The sequence below is a fragment of the Mastigoproctus giganteus genome, chromosome 10, assembly GCF_048544385.1.
Source record: "Mastigoproctus giganteus isolate SK-2022 chromosome 10, ASM4854438v1, whole genome shotgun sequence".
NCBI classification, from domain to species: domain Eukaryota; kingdom Metazoa; phylum Arthropoda; class Arachnida; order Uropygi; family Thelyphonidae; genus Mastigoproctus; species Mastigoproctus giganteus.
Genome location: NC_143584.1, coordinates 97,164,237 through 97,192,149, shown reverse-complemented (window position 1 = coordinate 97,192,149; position 27,913 = coordinate 97,164,237). Strand labels below are relative to the sequence as shown.

The 27,913-nt window shown below is 36.1% G+C and overlaps 1 protein-coding gene across 1 annotated transcript in view; it reads right to left on the bottom strand.

Moving 5' to 3' along the window:
* The window catches only part of LOC150079181 (intermembrane lipid transfer protein VPS13D-like), a 160,720-nt gene extending 146,217 nt beyond the window's left edge, over window positions 1-14,503 (bottom strand). Inside the window, exons 1-3 of the mRNA XM_090382984.1 lie at window positions 14,422-14,503; window positions 12,232-12,349; window positions 696-824 (exon numbers count right to left, since the gene is read on the bottom strand). Coding sequence (XP_090239110.1) covers window positions 696-824; window positions 12,232-12,349; window positions 14,422-14,503 — 329 coding nt within the window. The remainder of the gene's footprint in view (window positions 1-695; window positions 825-12,231; window positions 12,350-14,421) is intronic.
* Window positions 14,504-27,913: the final 13,410 nt, after the last annotated feature.

Below are 27,913 nucleotides of genomic sequence, written 5' to 3'. Positions count from 1 at the left end.
ACATAACAAAATACACATGTACATAACATAACACAACACAACACAGTTGATGGCCTTGGCCTAGTGCCTTTAGAAGCTACAGTGCCATATAAAGGAAACCTTGGAGGTCGCAACAAAGTACAAAAAAAAAAAAAAATAAATAAATAAATTTTATCCAGTTAGCTTTATAAAACTTCCAGCTGTTTTTATTTCAGTTTAAGGAGGACAGTTAGTATAAAGTGTACATATTACTGGAAAGTAATATGCACTGAAGGATGTCAGTAACTGGCAGTGTCCATCCATTCTCTAGTTCAGCTCCAAACACTACATGTGTTCTTTGGCAGTGGCTTTTTTCTTATATAGATCATGAAAATTATAATCTGTAGAAGTTCAAGTCTAATGATGAGAAGTAGCTTATGTCTCCCCAAGTCACCACAACACTAGAATATTATTAGTTCCAATAAACTTTTCATTTTTGTTGCTACTATTAAAAAGATTAAAACAGAAACAAATTAATAAATAAATATCATCATTTAGAGTTTGACTTCCTTTATCAGTGAAGAAAAAGGTGGTCATATTCAAAAGAAACCTAAATATAATGAAGTAATATTCAATATTATGTCACAAAGAAAAATGTATTTATTTTTTTCTTCTTTTTTTTCAATAAAAGCAGTTGTATGATAACCATTCAACAATTATAGTACAAAATTACTCACCAATCAGGTCTGGAATCTCTAGCAGAGACATAAAGCTGCTGAACTCTCGCTCCTTTGTTTAAATGAAAACGAGAACACCAAAGAGGCTTGCTCTGTGGATGTAGTGATTTTCCAACTCGCATGTTGCACCTAATGAAAACATCATGTAAAAAAAAGTCAGTTTTAACATGTGGCACTTGTTAAGATGAAGAAAAGTGAAAAATGAACACTGGGCATGAAATATTTTCCATATCATGTTATGCTTGCATCTCTTTTGGACATGAAATACAAAATTTGATATAAAAAAAATTTAAACCAACTTCCTGATATAAAGACAACTAGAACGCATTAAATGTGCAAATGCAGATTCAAATTACAGTAAGCTCTCGATTTGATTTAATGGACTTCGGATTTAACAGACAAAAATTACTCTCCTAAAGGAAAAAAATTTAGAACCTTTTTATTTATTTGCGAATAGCATGGACCTAAAATTTCAAGGGAGTGATGGATGGCAGTGGCATTTTCAAAAGCACCATGGCATTGTTAATAAAAGAACCTGTGGTGAATCTTTAGGCACAGATGAAGAACAACCTGAGGCTTTCACAAAATATCTAAATGACCTAATTAAAAATGAGGGCCTAATTTTATCACAGCTTTATAATGCTAATGAGACTGGGCTTTTTTATCGTGCTGTTCCTGAAAATACCCAGGCTTACAAGCATGAAACAAGCACCCCTGGTTGTAAGCTAAAAAGGAGCGAATTTCAGTTTTAATTTGTGTAAATGCTGGTTTGCATCGGCTTAAGCCTATGGTAGTTGGTAAGGCAAGGGATTTAATGAACCAGTTACTGGTGACATATTCCCACTCAAAAAATGCCTGGTTTACAATGAATATTTTCGGTGACTGGTTCTTTAACCATTTTATTCCTGATGTGCGAAGCAATAAGACAGATGTGTTGAAAATTCTTTCTCATGAAATAAAGCCTGTTTTACTGCTAGATTATGCACCTACACACGCTAAGCTGAGAGGTTAGTTAGTTAGCAGGGATGGGAGAATTAAATGTGCTTATCTGTCTCCTAATGCTACTTCACTGATACAGTCGATGGATCAGGGAGTAATCGTTGTATAAGAAGAAGTTTTTGGAAGAGGTGATGGTTGTTTTGGAAGTAACAGAAGATGTAGAAGATACAAGAGGCACCAGGACACTGCAAAATTTATATGCATACATCAGATCTGCTATCTTCAACTTAGCGTCTGCATGGAAAGATAATAAGATTACTACCTTGGCCAATGCTTAGAAGAAGTTGTTGTATGAGGCAGAACACATGGAGTTTAAGAATTTTAAAGCTTTTTTTTTTAACCCTCTGAAATGGATTTAAATGAAAAAACTAATGTTCACATTGAAAACAACTTTGTGTGAGTTTTAAGAAGAACAAAAAAAAAAAAAAAAAAGTCGTGGAAACACTCCATTAGTTACATTGTATAGTTTTTGATGTGTTTAATTAAAATATAAAGTGTGGTTCCTGTCGTAAATTTATTTTTATATTTTTACAAGATGTTTTAGTGGCGTGTATAAATTACTTAATGTACATTATAATAATATTTTATTCATACTTATACATTATCTATTAGAATAAGTAGCGACCTGGAGCGAGGGGGTGTTGGGGGTTTTAGGGACAGATGGCAGTCATTGTGAAACAGGTGGGTATATGGGATGTGTTAGAGTAACTAAAAATAAGAATAGGTGCATGTATACTTGCATGTATACCAATGCTAGAAGTATAGTAAATAAATTTGATGAATTTGAAGTGTTGGTCAAGACATCAAAGGCAGATATCGTTGGGATATCAGAGACGTGGTGTCACACAGATATAAGGAATGCCGAACTGGAATTTGGGGAGTACAATGTGTACAGAAAGGATAGACAGGATAGGAAGGGAGGAGGTGTTATGCTGTTAATTAAGAAAAACATAAAATCAAAAGAAGTGCATCTAGTTGATATAGATGAACAGTGCATTGTTGAGTCGGTTTGGTGTGACATAAGCACTGCAAAAGCAAAAATAAGAGTAGGAGTGTGTTATAGGCCTAATAACTTGAATGAGTACAATGAACAATTGTACAGAGAAATAGAGTGGGCTAGTAAATCGGAATGTCTTATACTGGGGGATTTTAACTTCTCAGATATTGACTGGAACTTGTGGGTTGGTCACTCACACACCAGTCAGACTTTTGTGGATTTATTGGATGATTGTTTTTTGCAGCAGCATGTTCGAGAGGCAACCAGAGAAAGTAATACTCTTGATCTGGTTATCAGCAGTGATCATTCATGTATTAGGAATTTGCAGATAAAAGAACCACTAGGTGGCAGTAATCACAGTGTACTGGTGTGGGATTTACTTATAAAGATTTAATTATCATCAGGGGTAAAGGAAAAGGTTTTTGCTTCCGTAAAGGCAAGTACAGTGGTCTCCGACAGTTTTCAAATTCTGTACAGTGGGATCAACTGACGATGTTACCAACAGTAAATTCTAAGTGGGAAGCATTCAAGGAATTAATCGTGGAAGCTACTAAAAGGTTCATATCTATTAAGAAATATTGTTCAAGGTTTAGGCCTAAATGGTTGTCAAATGAACTAATGAGACTCGTAACAGAGAAGAAAAATGCATGGGATGCATATAAATTATCAAGCGACTCAGAAGCCTATGGCAGATATAAGTTAATCTGTAATCAGGTCACAAAGGAGGTTCGGCAGGCGAAGGCAGATTATGAGAAATCCTTGGCAAAAGATGCTAAGAAAAACAGCAAGGATTTCTTTACTTATATAAACTCTAAAAGGAAGGGGTTGAATCTGATTGTCCAATTGACATCGATGGTTCGACTATTGATGATCCTGCTCAGATAGCAAACAAACTGAATGAGTATTTTGCATCAACATTCACACGTGAGGAATTATTAAGGTTTGAAAATGACAGAAGGTTATCAAATTGTAGCAGGATACTTAATGATTTTGTAATAGCTGAAAGCAAAGTGGAGGAGAAATTGTTGAAGTTAAACATAAGAAAAGCATCTGGGGTGGATGGGATCTATCCAGTTATATTAAAGGAGGCGGCAAAGCAACTAAGCAAACCCTTAGCCATAATTATGAGAGCGTCCTTGGACTCAGGGGAGGTTCCCACGGACTGGAGATGTGCAAATGTATCCCCAATTCAGAAAGGGGGATCGAAGGGTGACACGAGCAATTACAGACCAGTTAGTTTAACTTCTGTTCCTGGTAAAATAATGGAGTCACTGGTTAAAGATGCATTGCAAGATCATCTAGACAAGACTGCAGCAATAATTCAGACACAGCATGGGTTTGTTAAGGGAAAGTCTTGTCTGACAAATTTGATAGGATATTATGATGTGGTTACAAAGGAACTGGATGCAAAAAATAATTTTGATATCATATATTTGGATTTCAGGAAAGCTTTTGACACTGTTGCGCATGGAAGACTATTGTACAAATTGGAGCAGAATGGTATTAAGCGTAAGTTGCTACAATGGATAAAAGGATGGTTAAGTGGGAGAAGACAGAGGGTGGTAACCAATGGGTGCTGCTCTTCTTGGACTAATGTTATTAGTGGGATCCCACAGGGTTCGGTGTTAGGTCCACTGTTGTTTTGTATATTTATCAATGATATTGATGAAGGTATATCAGGCTTAATGTCGAAGTTTGCAGATGATACAAAGGTTGGCAGGGTGGTTAATGACAGTTATGGCAGTGTGCTACTGCAACAGGATCTGGATAATTTAGGCAGATGGGCTAAGAAGTGGCAACTGAAGTTTAACCTTGACAAATGCAAAGTACTGCATATGGGTAGAAGTAACCCCAGAGAAACATACCAACTGTGTGGTGGTACTACACTTACGGTGGTAGAAAATGAAAAAGACCTGGGAGTAATTGTGCAGGCAGATATGAAGTTTTCTGAGCAATGCAGACAGGCTGCCAGGGCAGGTCATGGGGTTTTGTCAATGATATATAGGAATTTTGCTAGCAGGGAAAAGGAGGTGATTATCCCTCTGTATAAGGCAATGGTCAGGCCACTCCTTGAGTACTGCGTACAGGTCTGGAGGCCTCATTTTAGGAAGGATGTAGATTTACTTGAGCGTGTACAGAGAAGGGCAACAAGATTGTGAGGGGGAATGAAGGGATCCTCTTATCAAGAGAGGCTTAAGTTCTGCAAATTGCAGTGGCTGGAGACTAGGCACCTGCGCGGTGATCTGATTGAGGTGTATAAGGCCTTGAATGGGTTCAGCACGCTGAATTCTGATGGGATCCTTCCACTTGTTCAGATTACGAACCTAAGGGGGCATAAATTCAAATTAAGAAAGGACAGATGTAGAATAGATGTGCAGAAATTTGCCTTTAGCCAGCGGGTGGTTAATTGCTGGAACAAACTTCCATCTGTCATTGTGGAAGTTGATAGGTTGAATAAATTTAAGGAGGAACTGGACAGGCATTTGGAGGGAATGGTGTGATTTTTTTTTTGGCTGATGCTGCATAAGCTCGTACACTTGCTTTCTTGCATCACATGTCACTACTACTACTACTATTATAATAACATTTTAATACATCCTGTACATTGTAAGTTCATTATTAATATGTTTTTAAAATACATTCGATTTAATGGACTTTCGGCAACAGCAGACACCTTCCCCCAATTAGTCCATTAAATCAAGGGCCTACTGTAATTTAAAATTAATTATGAAAACATTTGACATGTATATACCATAAAGTACATTTCTTAAGCACCTCTTTTGTTCTGAACATTATATAGATCAGTCAAGTATAGATAATTTTTTTAAGATACTAGATCCTTGTATCCAGTCACCTAGGTAAATCTTATATATGTGTAGATCTTATAGATCTTATAGATCTTTCAACATAATATTTCAGCCTTTTTAGGAGTTTATATTATTATTATCATTTTATATATTATTTTAACATTTATATTATTTTATATAAATGTTAGTTTATATAAAATAATATAAATATTATTTTATATAAAAAAGGAGTTTATATTATTTTAACATTATTATCCCAGAGGACAAAGACATTTTGAAATGTTAGTACTATCATAACTTATTCCATTTTATTTTTTACTTCACTTTAACTTTCTACACAAAATATTTTCCATAATTAACATTCATGCACTTTCATGTGCAGTAGTCTATTTGCTCACTAACTGCCCTTGAATACCAATTTTCTGAATACATTTCCTACCTATAAACAGATGTCATCAAGGTAGCAAACCAATACCTTCATGCACAAATCACCAATGATCATCAATACCCTATTGGTGATCATTGGTGACTGAATCACTAATACCCTATGTACAAGACAATACAACTGATATAAGTTTAATTTATTTATGAATTGTGGGGCACGCTGTTATTTCTGAAGTTACATTATGTTTCCTATAAGAGCTGCTACTGTTGTGAAGTAGCGGATGTGAACAACCAACTACAAAGAACATAGACACAAAATGAACTGTAATGGGAGGAGGAACACCAAGTACAAGAACTACAACTCAAGTACAACTAAAGTAGCCAAAGTGGAAACAGATGAGGTCTCTCTATTGTGTCTTTTTTGATTCATTTGAAAATCATGCTTGTTATCACCAAGTCAAGAGCAGATGAATGTAGGCATGGAGAGTTATTTGTTGAAGGAAAAGAAAAAGACCATCAAACTTTGCTGTGATTCTTAGAAAATGCTGGCGGGTTCTATAATATAGAAAAAATCAGGAACTATTAATTCTCACATTGAAGTAGTGGTTTCCTATGGGAAACTAGCAGCTTTGTGATAATTTCTTACACTTCACATGATTTTAAGAAAATTATCAAGCTTACTAAAATCAATGAAAATAATTTGACTTTGCGAAAATTCCAACAATTCAATCCAATCAGTTGTGTGATCTCCGTAGGCAGTTCAAAATATGATAATTTAAACCTCCGGGAAGAATGTTTTCAAATCTAAAAAATAATATATTGTTATATTAGCTACTGAGAATTACTTTCTTATTTTTTGACAGGAAAACAGCCTCCCCAGGGAGTTTAAAATGCCATCATATTTGCAACAAATGATTAACAGAACATTTTTTGTTTAGTCAAATTGCTTTATTTCAATAAATCTAATCATTTGCTCAAAATTACATGGAGTGCAATATTTGATTTTATTGTATTTGAATCATATACATAAAATTGGCTCTATGACAGTTTAACGAACTCCTCAGAATGGTGCAACAAATTTCCTCCTATAGTCTTACAGGTGCCTGCTATTCGTTCCTCCCTCCTTAAAAAAAAAATTTAAAACTGGCATTAGCATGCACGCGCACACAGTACATATTAGAATCATACTGTGAAATTAAAAATTGATTCAATTAACCTACAGCTTTCCAAAGTGGGTGAGGTATCACCTGGGTGTCACAGCATGTTCCAAAGGGCGTCACCATTCTGGAATCATATCAGCATTGTTTTCATTCTGATTTCCTTTTACTATACTGATGTAGTTGATTGAATAAAACACAATTATTGAGTAATACATTAAAAATTAATGACATTTATTTCCTCAGTGCATTTACTATCAACTTAAAACTAACCAACAGAAAGGGTAGGATGTCAGCTAATTACAAAATTTCTGGGTAGTGTGTCAAATTATTTTTGGTTATCACAACAGTGTCAGCATAAAAAATGTTTAGAAAGCACTGATTTAACTGAATGATTCAATTATCAGGATTTTTTTTTTTTGTAAAAATAAAGATTAAAAAAAGTTTATTCATAGTAATTATAAATTCTACAATCATATACAGTAAATTAATGCAAAATATTATCTAATATAACTATATATAATAAAATAATACATTCAATAATGGTTATGAAAAAATATGTTCAGTATCTTTTACTTAGCATATAAAATTATAACACTGAATGGTGAAAAAAAAAAAAAAGCTATTAATTAATTAACTGCCCTCCCTTAAGAAGCTATCTAAAGTTGTCTGAATCATGCCCTCTTTAAAAGTCAATGTTTTCTAAACACATCCTTTGATTAAAAATTTTAAAATATATAAATTTAAATGGTTACATATCAAAGATTGTAATGTTTTCTTGTTACTACACAACTGAATAACAAAGGATTAGTAAAAAAAAATTGCAACAGGAAGGAAGGTCATTTTAAGATAGCATGCTTTTTGAAAGAGATCACTACAGCCACACTAAGAGAAACATACTTTCCCCCTCCCAAAAAAAACCAATAACAGTACAGTCTAAGTAAGTGTGTGCTACGCACTACTGCTCCTTCCCACCTGGCTACGGAGGCGCCTGTCAAAACTGCTGGGAGCTGTTTGGACAAAAACTTGGCAGTCTCAACCTGGGTGATTTCATTTACATGTGCTAACTCCTTTCTGTGAACAGAATAGCCCAATGAAATCAGAAAGGGGGAATATGCCAAAGAATTCTGGATCACACTACCAGCTTTTAAGATTCAATAAAACAAATATGATTCTAAAAAGAAAATAATTTTGCACAATGTTATGGACAAAATCGCAAAACATGAATTATTATTCATGTTTTGCAATTTTGATTCAACAAAATGATTGATTCAATTAACAAAGATCTACATTTTAAAGGTCACATTAAACAATACATTCCTTTTATATTGTAAAAATTTTCCAGTACATGCTGCAAGCTCTTATCTGCACTTACAACTAACTGCATGCACAGTTTATAACAGTATGAATGAAAACTGGAGATCACACTTGTTCGCATCAGCTTAGCCATACAAAAACTCAAATTGAAGAATTTCTTTGGAATTTGATAAAATCAAATCAAGAGATATATAGATGGACATAGAGGGTATTCTTGCATAAAAAAAGTAGTGTGTTTTATTTACAACTTTTTTTTTTTTTTTTAAGTTTTATTTTTTTATGAATATTTTGAAATTCAGATATGACTTTTGACAATAACTTCTTTAGTGTTTGAGCAATACCGTACAAATAACAACATACAATATTTTAAGCATTCATGTACAAAGTTTTCATTTTTTTAGAAAATTTCGAAGTTCCACAAAAAAAAATTGCTCTGAATGGCTAGCTTACATAAAGATTCATGAGGGATCCAACCAAATTCAGCAAACACATTGCTGAAAGAGTTGTTAAACACTGATCTGCAAGTAATATTTTAAGGTGGAAAAGAAAACAGTTTACTACTGAAATTCAGGTTTAATATTTATATTAAACTTCAACTTCAATTCTAAAATTTAGACCAGTCTTGTTTAAAAGAAAAATAAAAAGAGTCTGCTGTTGCCATCTAATCTTTCTAGGCAAGGCCCCCTATCACACTGCATTCTTATACCATTTGACACTAATACTGATCTTTATTGGAGATAACAAGAATTCTATTTTCTTTCTTGCTCTGTAAGCATAAGCACATTACAGATACATGCTTCCTTTGCATTGAAAAAAAACTAGGTTTTCTTTTTCTGTTCTCCATGCTACCATCTCTCTGAACATTTGCTGATTCTTTACAAATGTGAAATCTTCCATACCATGGGAATAATGTTTCCACATCTCGAACTGTCACAAAAAGTTTTTCTAGGCTGCAAGGCTCTATATGAAGGAAGCCAGTCATGTTAATGATCCAATTCTTACAATCTCTCTCTCTAAAACACACACACACACACACACACACACACACACACACACACACACACACACACACACACACACACACACACACACACACACACACACACACACACAGTTTAGTTTATACTGCATGCTTTTTCTATAGCTGTTACCAGAATCCATAAACTGTCCAACTCTAAACACAGAGAAAAAACTTTTTCCCATCAACATTTATCTCTCCTGCTGCTATTCTTTGAAAAAGTTTCCTTCTATAATTATACCTTTCATGATTGGATCTCAACATAACAAAACAAAAAACAAGAAAAAAAAAACAAACCACATTTATGTACAGTTAGTTCTGCTATAGCACAGCACATGTGTTCCTAAATATCTCTGCATTATCATATTTTGTACATTAAAAACAACAGAGCTTATGGGGAAAATAGGGATAGGGGCACAGCACTCAAAAAAATTACCACTTGTTATGCATCATTTGAAACCGTTCTACATGAAAGTGTCACAGCCAAAAGGGCATATCTGAAACCGAATAAAACTGCTAACACAGGTTTAAACATCTTAAATTTCTAATAAATAAATAAATATTACAGTAAATATAGCTTTAAAAATAGGAATGAAGAGAATATTCTGAAAATTTACTTATGTTTTTTAATATGATTGAAGATTTCATGGAAGAAGAAACATTTCACCGTAATAACATAAAAACCCACAGAATTCCAGCTATCTCGGTATTATAGCAAATGCAGTAAGATCAAGTTTTCAGTTAGTGAAATCTAATTATAAACTACCTGTTTATAATTAGATTGCACAAACTGAAAAGCTCAATAAACCGGGAATGGCAAATTGTTTTTATTGCTTTATGGTAGTGACCTCCAGAAATGTCCTCCTCTGCTCAAGCTATCAACACCTCACGAAATTTCTGTTCAAACAGAAAAATGTGAGCTCTTTACTTCATAAACTTGAATGCACTGCTGTGCAGGTCACTACGTTCAGGTTGGTGCCAGATTTTGCATTCACATGGTGTTACCCACAGATTAAATCCGGCATGAGCCAACGTGAAAATCACATTACACTCACATTGTTCCCTAATATATCAGTCATGTTAGAGCAAATTCGTGTTTCGAAAATGCACATTATAGCAGAACTGACTGTACTTCTGTTACAGGTGTTTCCATCCAGCACCCCCTTAAAAGTTCTGAAACACAGAACAAGCAGTGCCATGTTTTTATGTGGTTGGTACCGGGTTTTGCATTCACATGGTGTTACCCACAGATGAAATCCGGCATGAGCCAACGTGAAAATGACATTACACTCACATTGTTCCCTAATATATCAGTCATGTTGGAGCAAATTCGTGTTTCGAAAATGCACATTATAGCAGAACATTACAAAAGCTTTGTAAAAGTGTGAGTGAGTGAGTGAGTGAGTGCGGACACAGATTAAAATGTTCAAGATATTTGTATTTTTCTTAAGTAATATATATTTTCAATAAAAAAAATTCTACACATAAATGAAAGCTACTTTGAAGTGAGTATCAAAAAACAAGTTGAAGTAATCAAATACAAGATTAAATAATTTTTTACTATCATTATACACCGATGTACCAACACATTATGACCACCTACCTAATATGATGTTGATCCTGTTCGTGCAACCAAAAAGCTCGTACCCAGCAAGGCATGGATGCTACTAGATTTCTACATCTATCTTGTAGTATCTGGTACCAACACGAAACCAGCAAATCCTTCAACTGCTATAATGTCTGTGGCTGAGATGCTGCAGATCAGAGTTTCTGATCCAACACATGCCACAGATGCTCAATGGGATTGATGTCTGGGGAATTTGGAGGCCAGGGCAATACCCAAAAGTCTTCCTCATGAAGTCTCCTTTCCGCAGACCAATCTCAAACAATCTGGGAGGTGTGGCATGGGGCATTATCCTGCTGAAAGACTGCACCAACAGAGGGGGAAGATCGTTGCCATGAGAGGGTGTACCTGGTCAGCAATGATGTTTAGGTAGGTGGTAGATGTCAGAGTGCTCGGCACGTGGATGACTGGACCCAGGATATCCCAGTAGACCATCGCCCAAAGCATGACACTGCCGCCACCAGCTTGTTTTCAACCCATTGTGCATCCAGGCGCCAACACTTCCCCAGGTAAATGATGCACACATACCCCGCCGTCCACATGGTGCAACAGGAAATGTGATTCATCAGACCAGACAACCTTCTTCCAATCACTCAAGGTCCAGTTTCAATGCTCGCATGCCCATTGTAGGCGCTGTCGCCGTAGTTAGCATGGGCACTTGGAACAGCCTGGGGCTACGCAGCAGGGTTCGATGCACTGTGTGTTGTGACACATTACTCTGTCACCAGCATTCCAATTACTGGCTAGTTGTGCCACAGTTGCCCTTCTGTTGCCATGTACAAACTGCGAGAGCCTTCGCTCACCTCGAGCATCGATGAGCCGTGGTCGTCCAACACCTCACTGGCAGTTCATGGGTTCCCCCCTTTGGACCATTTCTGGTAGGTACTAGCCACGGCTGACCACGAGCATCCCCACCAGCTGTGCCATTTCGGATATGGTCTGACCCAGTCCATTACAATTTGGCTTTTGTCAAACTCGCTTAAGTCCGCTGCCTTTCCCATCTGAAGAACAAGAGTAGCGCTGATTAACGGAGCTCATTATCAGGTATTTTTTATACTGTGTGCTGACCTGCACACGCGCCGTAGTTCACTTACAGTTGCTTCAATTTGCATAACTCGCTGGTCATAATGTTTTGGTTCATCAGTGTATATGCATGATATATTGACATCTTAAAAATCAAAGCGATCAACTCACCTCCAAGGTTCTACTTAAAAATCAAAGTGATCAACTCACCTCCAAGGTTCTATAATAGGTTCCCATCCCGATAATGCTCTATTATAGTAATCACCTCTAAACGTAAAATTTGAGCTGCTTTCCTTTTCTTTTTTAAATGAATGATATATGATTAATTCTGAAAGAAAAGGTTATATTTCTATTAAACAATTATTATAAACCTGCTACATAACTTTTAATAATTATTTTTGTGCATGCACACACACAAAATTACTCATATTTGTAGGATCTATATTCATTACAATTTTAAAAACTTGTAAGAAGTACTACTGCTGCAGGCTAATTCTTGTTTTCCTGTTATTATTTTCATAAGGCCTCAGAATTCTCTCATGCAAGGAAGCAAGGCAACATTGTACAAGGGAATAGTTAGGCCACATACTGAGTATCGCATACAGGTGTGGCAGCTTCATATAAGGAAGGATGTAAATCTGGTGAAATGGGTGCAGAGAAGGGCGACAAAATTGGTGAAGAGAACAAAAGGGTGGTCTTAATAAGAAAGGTTTCAGTATTTCAAATTGCAGCATCTAGAGACTAGGCACCTGCAAGTTAATCTGACTGAGGGTTTTTTTTTTTTTTTTTGCTGATGCCTTATAAGATGGCTTTCTTGCATAATTTGATGCCACTATTAATATATAGATGGAAAGGCATTTAATGAAAGTAATTACAGTAGGCTATGCGTCAAGGTCTAGCAAAATTGGGGAGATGGGCAGAGGTAGCAATTGAAATCTAACAGCAAAAAATACAAGGCATTCCATATGGGTAGCAGAAATCCCATATTAACATGCCAACTGTGTGGTATCACACTCAGAATGATGTAGAATGAAAAAAAGATATGGGACTAATTGAGCAGTCTGACATGAAATTCAGGAAAACAAGATGAGATGTCATGGTAGACAGGCCATGAGGACAGCTCATGGTGTTTTGTCAATAATATACAGGAATTTGGCTGGCAGGGATAAGGAGATAATTATACCATTGTAGAGGCAATCACAAAGCCATATCTTCAGTATCATACACAGGTCTGGAGGCCTCATTTTAGGAATGACGTTGATCTTTTGGCATTAGTTCTGCAAATTTCAGCATCTGGAAATTAAGCCCCTTCAAAGAGATCTAAGATTTTAAATAGAATGAGTTAGCTAAATGCTGATGATATCCTTCCTCTTTTTCAGATTACACACAATGGGGGCATAAATTCAAACTGAGGAAGGATGATTGCAGGATAGATGTGGAAATTTGCCCTCAATTAGAATTTGATTGTTTGAACAAATTTCCATCTAGTGTTGTGGAAGTGGGTAGTGTGAATTAATTCAAGGAAGTACTAGAGAAACTCTTGGATCATCTTTTTCACAGACCAAATATAAAATTGCATGAAAATAAAATCCATGAGAATCATATGTAATAACTTGATTATTGGGTTACCAGTAATCGAGTTGTTACATATGATTACCAAGGATTAACTCAATTACCATATGTAATAAACTGATCGATAACTCAATCAAATTATCACATACAGACAAAGAAACAATTGTGATTTCTGACTCTGATTTTAATGAAATTTTAGATTGATTTCACAAATCTTTGAAGAATGCTGAAATATAAAATTTTACGAAAATCCATGCACTGAGGGTCAAGTTATTATGTGCATATGTACAGATGGATGTGGTGAAGACAATAGGTACATTATGCATATATGCTAACATGCCTAAAAATCAACCTTTATGGAAGTAAATATATCAAAAAATATCTGGAAAAACAAATAATTAGGAGAATTAATCAATCAATTAAAAGGGAACAAAATCAATTACAAAAAGTGCACACATCACACAACTTGCATCTTGTTGAAAGACACAGTCTTTTTACAAAAAACTGAGTTCTTCCAAAAGGACAGAAAAACTCTGTCACTAACTATATTACAATATTGAGATGGAGAAGGGGTCAACTGAGTAAAAATGACAGATTATCTGTCATAAATCTAGTAAGTTGGTAGCAATGGACGTGATACTTATACATGGTTTCTGCTAATGCTAAAATCAAAATATTATTTGTAGAAAATCTGAAAATATTCACAGCAGATTGTGGTTAATTAAAAGTTAAAGTTAAATATGAAGTTCCTGGAGGTTAAAACAAACAAAAAAATGTAGGCAACAAATAATTCACAAAAAGTAATCTGGTCTGGAAAAAAAAAATTACCTGTAATTGTTAGTTCAAAAAGAGGTACATCTGCGCCTTTGCAGTCATCAATTATGCAGAGACAGCCACATGAAATTCTCATTTCTAAACCATTCAAGGCTACTTTATTATAGGAATCACATTTAATTTCATCCTGCAATTTACATAAAGGGTCCACATAGACAGTTGCATGCTGTGTTAGCCAAAGGCCAGCATCTTCTACATTGCCCTTGCAACTATTCAATGAATGAATGCAGTCATCTTTACTAAATCCCATTTCCATTAATGATGCAACAGATTCCTCTAATAGGAAAGAAAAAGGGGAGGGGGAGAACGTGGTATTAATAATTGTTGGCAATTATATTATTATTTTTTTAATAAGTGCAGGAACAAATTAATTACAAAAATAAAAAGTATAATTTTATAAACAATCTTAAAAACAATATCATTAAACATAGTGTACTGTGTACCAGAGATGTAGTAACTCTGGATGAAACTGTTATTTTAATTAGATTGCCTTGTGTAGAGAAACAATAATGAATCATGATTCAAAAACAATAATTTAACGAATCATTAGACTGTACTGTAATTAATTGAAGGTCACTTATTAATTAATAAGTTATTGATTGGTTAAGGTGATTGACTAATTGAGGTTGACCATTGTTTTTAATTAGATTAATTTGAATAGGGAAAGTGTAAACAAGGCTTTTAAGGTCACAGATGGTTACAGGTGAGAATAGCAATGAAAGGGAGGAATCCTTAGGGGCAAATTCCAGCATAGAAAATAGTTTTAATGGGTCCATAAAACTCAGTAAATCTAAAAAAAATTACAAATGATTAAAGAAAATGAAGGGCTATCAGATCTCGAGATTTACTATAGCCAAATTCAAATTAGAAGGCATAGTGAAAAAAAGAATTCAGGAAGCCACACAGATGTTAGAAACAGAAACTCTGGACCAGTTCATCAGTGTGATGAGGAAACCATTCTCCATTAAAAATACCTTTTTAGAAGGGATTAGGTTATTAAATAATTGTGAACAGACGGGCCCACGAAAATGCGGAAGATTACCATAAAAGGTTCATGGAGGTTAAAATGTCCAATAAAGTATCCAAAGGGGAATGGGATGTGTTCAACAAAATCTTAATGGGAAAATTTTTGGAGGGGGATTACGGATAAGTACTGCAAAGAAATATTACGCAAAAATCCGAAATCCCTAACTCCCCAGCCCTAAAACCAGCCAAAGAAGAAAAAAGACTAGACAACCATTACCACGGGGGCATAAGAAAGGATATGAACACATTAATAGTGGAAAAAGAAGCTGAAGAAGGCAAGAGTAAAGCTACAAAAGAAGATAAGAAGATAGCATATTTAGAGAAACAGCTAACAGGGTTAGAAAACAAATTTAAAAATTGTTAGGGGAATTTATGAGTAAGAAAGGCATACCAAACAATAATGAAGGACATACAAGCTACTCACAACCCTAGAGAAATCACAATAGGGCATATGTAAGGGCATAGTGTAAGGGCATAGGGCATAAGAAAATGGAAGGTTGATACTAAGGTAGATGAGCAGGATTGGAATAAAATAAGGTGTTATGCGTGTGTGAGAGAAGGGCATTGGGCTAAGCAGTGTAAGTACTGAAGTGAATGGACTAGGAGAGATAGTTATTACTCCAGCAAGGAGTGGCAGATGAGTGCAGTCGGGGTGTGATACACTTGGAGGGAAAGCGAAAATGAAATATACCTGAAAAGAGAATGGGTATGACAAAGAAACCGTGACAGAAGAAGGCAAAACATAAAAGAGGAAAATTTAAACTGAAGAGGTCTCTCAAAGGTGCCCGCTGTGGGGGAATAATCGACAAATGTAATGATGTACAAGGGGGCGAAAATCTGATTCAAACCGTAAGTGAAAGAAACATATCAGACAGACTCTTATATCTAAAGGGAGACATCAGGGGTGTAAAAGGGAAGTTTCTGGTGGATACAGGGGCAACGTGTACTATGTTAACGTGGAAATACTTTAATAAGTACAAAAAACAGAAAGGGGGTTTAAAGTAAAACAACACAGTGATTACATATTAAACAGGGTAGGTGCCACAGAAATGCTCTGATTATGAAGTTGAGGATGGAATAAGAATAGAGAGAAGAAAAAGAATACTGTTCTACTCATTCCTGGCATCATCGAGAGTGACAAACGGACACTGTGAAGCTATAGTGGGGATGGACTTATTGAGAAAATAGGGAGTGTGTATAAATATAAGGGATGGTGCGGTAATCCTTGCAGGGATAGACCGTGGGGAGTCCAATAACGAGACCAGGCAAGAGGGAGGACCTCACATCACTACAGTAAAATGGGCAGAGCAAGGCAAATTATACGTGGTAGAAGCAGAAAGGGAGCAGTTGCTAGAAGAATTGAGAAAGGTACCAACATGTATTCGGTGAAAAGATAGTCAAACTAAAGTGCATTAACTTAGTAGAGCAGGAAGTGCACATTACTCAGGATACACCAATATATACACAGCAATACTGAATTCTGCAAGCACTTCTTGGCACCCTCAGAAAAGAAATATCAGCGATGGAGAAGGCTGGAATAATCGAGCATTCGGTCTCCAAATGGAATAGCCCATCGCTTATGGTAAAGAAAAAAGATGGCAAATACAGAATAGTACTGGACCTGAGGAGAGTGAACCTAGTCATCAAGCAAATAGATTTCCCGCTACCCAATATTAGTGAAATGTTATGCAGTTTAAAGGGGGAAAAATTTTTCTCCAAACTAGACTTACATTCAGGGTATTTCCAGATCCCTCTGAGAAAGGAAGATCGAAAGTATTTTTCATTTTTGACTCCTTTCGGGAAATACTCCATGACAAGAATGCCTCGGAGTAAAGAATTCCACAGCATCCTTTCAGTGTTTAATGAACACCACATTGGCAGACCTGCTGGAGAAGGGAGTGCTTTGCTTTCTGGACAACATTTTAGTGTATTCCACCACACTAAAGGAGCACTCAGAATTGCTAGAAGATATTTTTCAGAGAATGGAAGATGCGAACCTGATGCTGAAAGGGTCTAAATGTCAGTTTTTGATCCCGGAGATAGAGTATTTAGGGCACACCATCTCTAAACATGGGGTCACACCAAGCGAAAAAAAAATGTAGAGACCATATATTACTTGAAGCCCCTGAAAAATGTGAGAGGAGTAAGGAGGCTGTTAGGAATGATTATTATCAGAAATATATAGGAAACAGGGCTGGGATAATGAGGCCATTAGTGAAATTAACAAAAAAGGGAGAGAAGTTTACATGGTCAAAAGAAGCTGAGGATGCTTCTTTCCACTAAAAGACATACTCGTTAAGCAACGAGTATGTCTTCATACTAATTCATCCCACTAAAAGACATACTCATTAAGCAACCTATATTGGGACATCCGGACAGATGCAGACCCTTTTATCTAACTTGTAACGTCTCTGGTGACACCATAGCCGGGGATATTAGAGCAAGATGGAGTGGAAGGCAAGAAAACGCTAGGGTACTGTAGTAGACACTTAAGCCTACACGAAAAAAATTATTCCACAATTGAGAAGCGCTAGCAATGTTCTCGGTTGATAAATTTAAATATCTATTAAAATGCCGAAAAATCTAAGTTTTATCAGTTCACAAGCCTCTGCTGATTCTAAAAAACATCAAGGACAAAAATAGTAACCTAATAAGATGGCGCATGCAGTTACAAGAGTATGATCTGGAAGTAAAATATATTCCCAGTAGTAAAAATGTTGTAGTCAATTATTTAAGCTGGGCCAGCTATTACCCCAAGGAAGAGGAAAGCCAGGAAGGTCTCAACGTAAACACATGTGATGCCAAGAAGACCGTAGAACAGGTTACAATGAATGAAGTAACTAAATGGGGAGAAACCGATATCATAAGAGAAGAGATGCATACTTAATGGATATAATAAGAAAAATAGAGACTAACAGGAGTTGGAAGCTATGCTGCTCAATGGGTTCTCATGCACAATCCATTGGATCTTCGGGAACAGTATCGGAGAACATATTGATAGATCTATTGTGGAGCTGCTCTTTGATGGTAGGTGGAAATGTGTGTGTGCGCGCCATCATTCAAGATCAAGAGGTTGTTCTCGTTTATTATTTTTTCAATTTGTTTACCCTTCTGATCTCTTTTGGGATCGCCCCATCGTGGGTGATTTCCATTTAGGTCATGTAAAATGAGAAATGGAGATGGTAGTTGAACAATCAGCTCTTCAAAATCTTTCAACGGGAAATCTTGACTAGGAGGTATATATATTGACATTATGTTAATGTTGAAGCTTATTGCTAGTCAGACTGTGACTGCTTCTATGGGTATGTTCAACGTGATTGCTTGGGATGCCACGTGTCTGTTAACTAATATTGCAACTCCTCCTCGCGTTGTTGTATCTGATATGGGGTCTTTTCTATATATTGTATAATTTTTGATTGTATTGTGGTTGCTTATTGTAAGCAGATGCTTACTGTAGGCAGAGACTTATTGGATGATGCTGGGTAATGAGGTCTATGATATCATTAATGTTTGAGCGAAACCCTCGACAGTTCCACTGGATAAGGGTATCTGTCATTTAGGGTTAGATAATCCATCAGATTGTTTCCTTGGGCTGTTTTCACTTTGTCTGCCTTGGTTTTATCTTTCTTTGGAAACTGGGGTCTTCCCGTATCCATTTCTTCTTCTACAAAAAGTTTGAGTATGGGATCCTCTCTGAGGTTTATTACCTCTGTATCCATTTGTTCTGCCATTTTACTTTCTTTGATTACTTTTCTTCTTACACTTTCTGCATTTTACGGTGGAAAAGACAGAGGTGTATTGACCATTTTTTCTTGTTGCTTTTGTGTTTTATACAATTTGCGAGCCCATTCTGAGATTGATTCTCTTGGAGGAATTGTCACATTTGTTTGTGTTCCAACAGATACTGAATTTGGAAATCTCGTTTCCTAAGTCCTTTTTATTGTACTACTAACTTGAGCATAACTTGGTTTGTAATCTCTTAACATTTTTTGGTGGGCCAACATATCTCAAGGGTCTTTTGTATGAGAAAGGATGACAACTGGTCTACCGATTTCTCAGTGTTTGAGTGTATAATAAGGTAAGTTGGGGCATTTCAAGTTTTTATATCCGTGTTCAGTCTCTTTGTGGAGACAGAATCATTTCTTTCGCCTTTTCTAATCATTTTAATTGTATCTCCGGGAGGACTAGATTCCTCATATCTTAGATCAGTTATATTCGGATCTACGTACCCAGTAAATTCCCGGGGATTGGAGTCAGTTCACTCCATTTCACTCTGGCAGGGCTTTTCCCTACCAGGTTACTGGCCCCACCACATGGAGGCAGGAGCAGTGCCACTCTGTGACCAAGCACTAGGGAGTTGGCACCTCCGTAGCCAGGTGGGCAGGAGCAGCAGTGCGTAGCACACTCTTCTTGATTAGACCGGGGTTCGAGCCCGTGACCACTAAATACGGAGGATGCGGAAAGGTCAGGGAATGACCACTGCATATCCCCGGAGCAATATGGCCTTAGTTGCTAATGTTCCTAAAAACCAAATAACAAACAAACAGACGAGATGGTTAGTAGTTAATATGTAAAAGAAAAGAGAAGAAAAGGTGCTTTCTTTCCTAATTTAGTAAAGTAAATTTCTTTACTACAGCTTGGTTAATAGTGTGTTAATGATACTTTAAATAAGGAAACAATTTCTGTTTCAAGAAAGAGTGCTAATTCGGAGCAATATCGCTTGATCAAAGAATCGCTTGGCACCTGGGGCCCACGTAGAAAGAGTGCTAGTACCTCCAAAGATGTTCCACTGGGTACTCCATACCTTTCATTCTAGTAAACTTGCTGGGCACTTTGGTTATGTTAAGACAGAGCAAATTAAAGGGCATTACAAATGGGAGGGTATGCTTAAGGAAATAGAAGAATATTGTAGGACCTGCCATGAGTGCCAAATCAGGGCAGCTTTTATAGGTAAAGCTCCGCTGCAGCCTCATATAGAGCCTCAACAACCCTTTGAATTAGTCGCTCTTGACTTAATTGGGCCTCTTCCAGTTACTAAGGGGGAACATATATATATATATATATATTGTCTGTAGTGGATGTTTAAAGATATCCAGAGGCTTTCTCCCTGAAGGGACAAACCACTCAAGAAATAGCTAATGTATTCATAGAGCGGTTTTGTAGTTTGTAGAGCATTAGCTATTTCTTGAGTGGTTTGTCCCTGAAGGGACAAACCTTCAGGGACAAAATAGGAAGAAATAGCTAACGTATTCGTACAAGGTGTGATATGTCGGTATGGTTGCAGCCATTCTATACCTACGGACCGGGGTTTGAATTTTCAATCCGAGCTAATGCTGCAAATATGCGACATGTTACAAATAAAGATGCTCAGTACTTCGGCATATCGACCAGAGTCAAACAGTTTCTGTGAAAGGTTTAATAAAACATTAAATTGTGTTTTAACTCATTTGGTCAGGAGAACAGGGAACGACTGGGAAGAGCAGTTGCCAATTGCACTATTCGCCATTAGAACGCGAGTACATAAGAGTATAAGGGATACGGCAGCTTTTCTATTAATGGGGATGGAGTCCAAATTCCCCATAGATTTAAATCTGAAGGGCAATCAAGCTGAATATCCAGATATTAGTGAATTCAAGAAGAAATTAATGAATAAATTTCAAAGTGCCCAGTGAATGGTGCAGGAAGCCAGTACAAAGAACAGGAATAGAATAAACATGTGTAGGAAGCACAAACAGTTTAACGTGGGAGACTGGGTGCTTCTATCAAATTTTGGAAGGTGGAATAAATGTGCATTGAGGCCCTATAGAATTCTAGAAAAAACATCTCCAGTGAATTATAAAGTAAAACTAATTAGTCAACCTGGTACCGAAAAGATAGTAAACGAAAATCATAAGAAGCCATATTTCATAAGTTGTGATAGGGTATTTAAAGACCCACCCCCCAACAAGATTAGAAGGGGAGGCAGAAAACAACCAATGCAGGTACAGAAGACCAGGAGAGTTGACCTGAGAGATAAACCCGGTGAAGCCATGGACAGGAAGGGAACATCCTAGATAAGGAAGAAAGTGAACTACAGAAGGCTCCACCAAGGCAACCTCGCCGTGAAGGGAGATAATTAGAAAAACAAAAATGGGTTTTTTTTGTCTTTTTGGAGGAGGTGACATATGTAATATAAATCTTATATAGATATAAGTTTATGTGTATACAGAATGCTACAGAGGGCAAAATAATGATATATACTTAACTTATTTATACATTATTTTTTTTTTAAATTATGGTACTACTTGGGAGCGTCAGGTTTGTAGTGACCCCAACCAACCTGCTAATTATATTTAAGCCTGGCCCTGGTGGAAACATAAAAACAACAAAATTAATGAAATATTAAAGAAAGTTGGAGAAATTGGCAAAAGTTATTGAAAATTAATGAAAATTAACATTCTTCCTCATGGCCATACCTCTGCTACTCCTCAGGGGCTTTGAGCAGACAAGCCATACTAGAGGAATGCATTAAACATACCCCTTCCTGTCTAGTATGGCTATATGTCTGCCCAAAGACCCTGAGGAGTAGCAGAGGTATGGCCATGAGGAAGAATGTTAATTTTCATTAATTTTCACTAACTTTTGCCAATTTCTTCAGCTTTCTTTAAAATTTCATTAATTTTGTTGTTTTTATATGTATCTTTACAGCAAACCCCCGCTATTCGTGGGGGTTACGTTCTTGAGAAATGTCGCGAATACCTAAAACGCGAATACTGAGTTATGGCTCCCATAGTAATAAAGGGGTTCCATTCCAAAGTATGAAATGTATAAGAAAAACTAGTCTAAAATTTTGTCTATGTATGTATTATATGTACCTTCATAATATGACTATGTACATAGACAGTACATAGTGAAATGCAAGCATATGGCATCGAAATGAAAATAAGTAACAATTTAATATTAAATATAATATTTATTAGAAATTTCAAACCAGCGCCTTTGCTAGCTAAAAAAACTTATCCCACCAGTGCTTTCACCAATTTCGCTAAAGTGTTTATAAAGGTGTTTTGCCTTTTCACGAATGATGAGTGAACTTAACAGAATTTTATTATGAGTTCCGTCTTCTATCCACAGATTTAAAGCTTTTTCCATTTTTTTAATTTAACATTACAAGTTACAGAGCAAATTTTTGAAGCAATTAGCGCGTTTTCACGGACACTATGGCAGATTTTTTCTTCCGATTTTTTGATTGATCGTACCGTTGACTAATTGATTTTATAATGTTTTGCCACTGAAGAGATACTTTCACCATTAGAAATTTTGTCTAATAACTCAATTTTATTCACTAATGTCATCACCTTTTTTGATCTTTTCACATTTCTCTTGTTATTCGTAGCTATATTTTTGTACGGGTTAGAAAGAATTGTCCACAATAAAGTCACTTTCTTCCGGTAACAAGCTCGAAAAATACCGTTTTGCAATGTAAAACAGACGATTTATCACTTTTGTAAGCATATCAATTTATAAATTGATAAATTTATTCAATTTATAAGCATATAAAATAAAAGCAAACGACGAAACCTTCCTTGATAAGCGCATAACACATACTGAACAAGGATTAGCGAGAAACATCCACGCTCGTGATTTTGTCATCACCCCTCTCCCCCCCACTCACTGAGCGCTGTTTTGACCGGGAAAGATGATTTTAGCCATGCCATGTTTTTTTTATGGCGGAAAATGTTCACGGCGCTTTAAAATTCACATTTTTTTAGGTTTCATTTTATATTAAATCAGTGACCGCAAATATGCGAAACTGCAAATACAGATACCGCGAATAGCGGGGGTTTACTGTATTTTTATATGTAATCAAGCTGAATATCCAGATATTAGCTATCCACACCAGGGCTAGGTTTAAATATAACTAGCGGGTTGGTTGGGGTCACTACAAACCTAATGCTCCCAAGTAGTACCATAATTTAAAGAAATAATAAAGTATAAATAAGTTAAGTACATACAACCCATGCACGCATAATGTTTAATTGTCCACCGACAATAGCATTAATGGCATAAGTATTGGCTCCAGCGACAATAGCTGGAGCCAATACTTACGCCATTTAATATTTAAACCTAAATGTCTTTTGACATAATTCCAATATATATATATATATATATACAGTCCATTCCGGTTATTTGGGACACATCGGGACTAGTGCATTTTGGCCCGATTAAGCGGCTGCCCCAATTATCCGAAGTTTCACGTAAATATTTAAAATAGTTAAAAATACAATGTAACTCCCCCCCCCCCTCTTTTTTTTACAATTGGTTCACTGTACAATCAAATCACGTTACCACGAACTCAACATAGTAAAGTACCGTTCACTATACGATGTGCAGTAAGCGCCGGTCATTGTGATCACGTTTGTGAATTGAATTTTACTTCTATTAAACAGCGATTCTAATTAGCGAAAATAGGAGGAATGTTATCCACAGGCTATAAAAGCAAAGATATGTTAAGCACAAATTTACCCTTTATTACCTTACCAATTAAAAAATTAAATGATACGTGAAAATCGGAATAATTAATACGTACTGTACGTACATACGAACTAGTTGACATTTCTGTTCACTCACATTTGTGGGCGGGGAGAGGTTAAAATTTAAAACAGTAAAAAGATAAGCAATCAATAACAAAGAACACAGCACACACAAATTGCAAGTAACACAATACGCACAAGTGAGAACCGACTAACGAGTTACAAAGCTTTGAAAATAGGAATGAAGAGAAGATCTGAAAATTAATTTTTTTATATGATTTAAGATTTCATGGAAGTGTAAACACATTTCACCATAATAACCCACAGAATTCCAGCTGTCGATATTATCGCAAATTCAGTAAGATCGAGTTTACTGTACGTTTATGATAGATTTCACTAACAGAAAAGCCCAATAAACAGGTGACTGCTAATTGTTTTTATTGTTTTATGGTTGTGACCTCCAGAATTTCGACCGAACCACGTGGTACCGTCGGAGACAATCGTAGGGTAATCTCCAGTGCTACAGTCTCCTGCCCCGATTAAACGGCATGCTGTCCCAATTAAGCAAAGTAAACCCTGGCTATTTTCTTGATCGGTTTCTGTTTTTTTAAGATTTGCCCCAAATAAACGGCTGCCCCGATTAACCGGTGGCCCAAATAACCGGAATCCACTATATATACAGTGGATTCCGGTTATTTGGGCCACATATATATATATATATATATATATATATATATAATTATATTTAAATAATGTTGGAAAAGAAGTATTACTTAATAAAAATAAAAAGGAGGGTACAGCACACATCAAAGGCAGCAAAAAGCACATTCCTCTACATGATGCTTGAAACATAGTCATATAATAAATTAGAATAAGGTTTAAAATAATAAAATAATGCCAGCAGTACGGCAAGACAAGAGCGAAAAAACAAAGTTAAACATAAATTCAAATTTAACAGGGAGGGAAGAGAAAGGTAACAAGAATAAAAATATATTGCAACGGAAACTCTAAATTAATTTAGAAATTCTAATTATACGAATAATAATTCATTGAAATTTAAAGCCAATTAAATAGAAAATTTAGCGGTGCCCCCTCTGATGGACACAAGGTCCAAATTTATGTGAAATATCACCAAACAGAGATTTAAACCATTCACAATAAAACAAAACAAAAATAGAAAAAATAGACTGACCATTATGCCCCATCTCAACAGAGGACCACAAGGCCAATAATGGTCAGGGAATCGCTGCATTTCGAACGCTAAACAAATCGCCGCAAAGGCGAAACGATCGCAAGATCAGTCTGCCACACCAATCCCCAGATTGAACTGCCAATGCAGGGAATTGAACAGCGGGGGTCCTGATGCAGCGAAAATCAAAAATAGAACAGACAAGAGCACTCCAGTGCAAAGCCACACTACTGACAAAAGTAAACTTAACCCGTTTATATAAACAAATAATAAACTATAGATGGCAGTACAGGCGCAGCATTAGCAATTCGCCCAATACTATCATGTGACATAATTATATTTAAATAATGTTGGAAAAGAAGTATTACTTAATAAAAATAAAAAGGAGGGTACAGCACACATCAAAGGCAGCAAAAAGCCCATTCCTCTACATGATGCTTGAAACATAGTCATATAAATTAGAATAAGGTTTAAAATAATAAAATAATGCCAGCAGTACGGCAAGACAAGAGCGAAAAAACAAAGTTAAACCTAAATTCAAATCTAACAGGGAGGGAAGAGAAAGGTAACAAGAATAAAAATATATTGCAACGGAAACTCTAAATTATTTTAGAAAATCTAATTATACGAATTTAATTGGCTTTAAATTTCAATGAATTATTATTCGTATAATTAGATTTTCTAAATTAATTTAGTGTTTCCGTTGCAATATATTTTTATTCTTGTTACCTTTCTCTTCCCTCCCTGTTAGATTTGAATTTAGGTTTAACTTTGTTTTTTCGCTCTTGTCTTGCCGTACTGCTGGCATTATTTTATTATTTTAAACCTTATTCTAATTTATATGACTATATATATATAGGCTTGAGAAATTAATAGAGGGTGAGAATTATAAGATACATATATCTTATAGTATTTTTGTATGTGATGAGAATTTAAGTTCAAATATTGACTGGAATGGAATCAGGAATAAGACTACTCTTGGAAAAAAAGAACAATCGCAATGAAAGTAGTTTAATGGGATGTTTTGATGTAAGTGGATGGCAAGCTACAGGGGGGGGGGGGCAGACAACTTACATGGAATAGAAGGGTCACAGAGCTCGAGGGGAGAGAACTTAGTAAAAATAATACAGAAAAACAAAGTGTCTGTGATGAGTGAGATTTACAGAAATAAATGAAAGGTCATGGCTGTTAAGGAGACAGCCAGGAATAAAGTTTTAGTAGTGAGAGGGGGAGGGCACTGTTTAAGTGCACCTGCATGAATTCCAAAGATGGTCAATGCAACAGGCATGACTAAAGGAGGGGTAGGTGGGTCGGATTGCCAGCCAGAACATTCTGGAAACTTTGAAACAATATGATGTTCTCTGCTACGAACGTAGTACCATCCACCAATCGGATTAAATCCAAGAGAGGGGTAGTAGAGGGCCGGCAACTGAATTAGGAAGAAGTTGCTTAAAAATGTGGGAGGTGATTGGCCAGAGTGTAAATTTGAGAGGAACAAAGAAAAAGGCATGAAAAATAAATGGGAGAGAGAAAAAAGTTGGGATTCGGGCAAAAAGAGTGCAGTCCTGATAGAGTGCAGTGGTCAGAAGGAAAGTGCCATCAGGTTAAGAATGCAGCTATGTAAGTGAGGTTATTTTTGGGAAAGGGATGTGGACAAAGAATGCAGTATGAGAAGCAGAGTAGGGAAGACAGCAGAGCATTGTTGTTATTTGGTTTTTAGGAGCATTAGCAACTAAGGCCATATTGCTCCGGGGATATGCAGTGGTCATTTCCTGACCTTTCTGCATCCTCTGTATTTGGTGGTCACGGGCTCGAACCCTGGTCTAATCAAGAAGCGTGTGCTACGCACTGCTGCTGCTGCCCACACGGCTATGGAGGCACTTCACACAGCTGAGAGAAAGGAAACGAAATAGAGCAAAGAAATGGAAAGCTCAATCCAATTCTACTTATGTAAGGAAGAGTAATTCGGGGAAAGAGAAGACCAAACCAGTATTGCGCAGCAACCACTAGGAAGACTGGTAGCCATAGGAGCCCTGAAGGAGAGGACCTTATCGAGGTAACAAAAGGAAGTTTAAGAAAGAAACCAAATGCAAGTCCTTTTTTTTTTAATATTATAGAAAATCTAAAACATGAGTAAGACTGATGGACCTTTCTGTTCCTGGAATTTGTACTGAAAGAAGTAATATGTAAATATAATATAACTAACAGATTTAAAAGCCAGGGAGCGTCTTTGGTAAAATTAAGAGTAAAGAGTGATATTAAAAGATGTGTAAGCCATCTGTGAACTAAAGGCAGTGATCTGATAAGGATTCGTAATTCTGATTTATTACCAGAGAATATTAAAGACGGTGAGAATGTTATGTCATCCTTAGTACTAAAGTGTTTAAGAATATATAAGTATGTATAGAGACTTTAGGTGTCAATCATAAGCATAAGAGAGATTGTGTTACCTAAACCATAATCTAGTAATTGTATAGGCTATTAAGGCCATAAATACATACAAGTAAATTTGATAGCATTCAGGAGTGTAGAGACTTCAAGAGGATTTGTGTTCCAGAATCATGTCTGTATAGTAAATCTCAAAGGATATATATATATATATATATAATACCAATTATAGGTGTAATTGTAGAGAAGCTAAATGAGGTATGAATCATCTGAGTCAATAATTTTATTCCAGAACAGCAATGTATTCATGCAAGAAGTATAGAGCGAATTGTAATTACATTGTATATATATATGCCAGTTCAATGTTGTA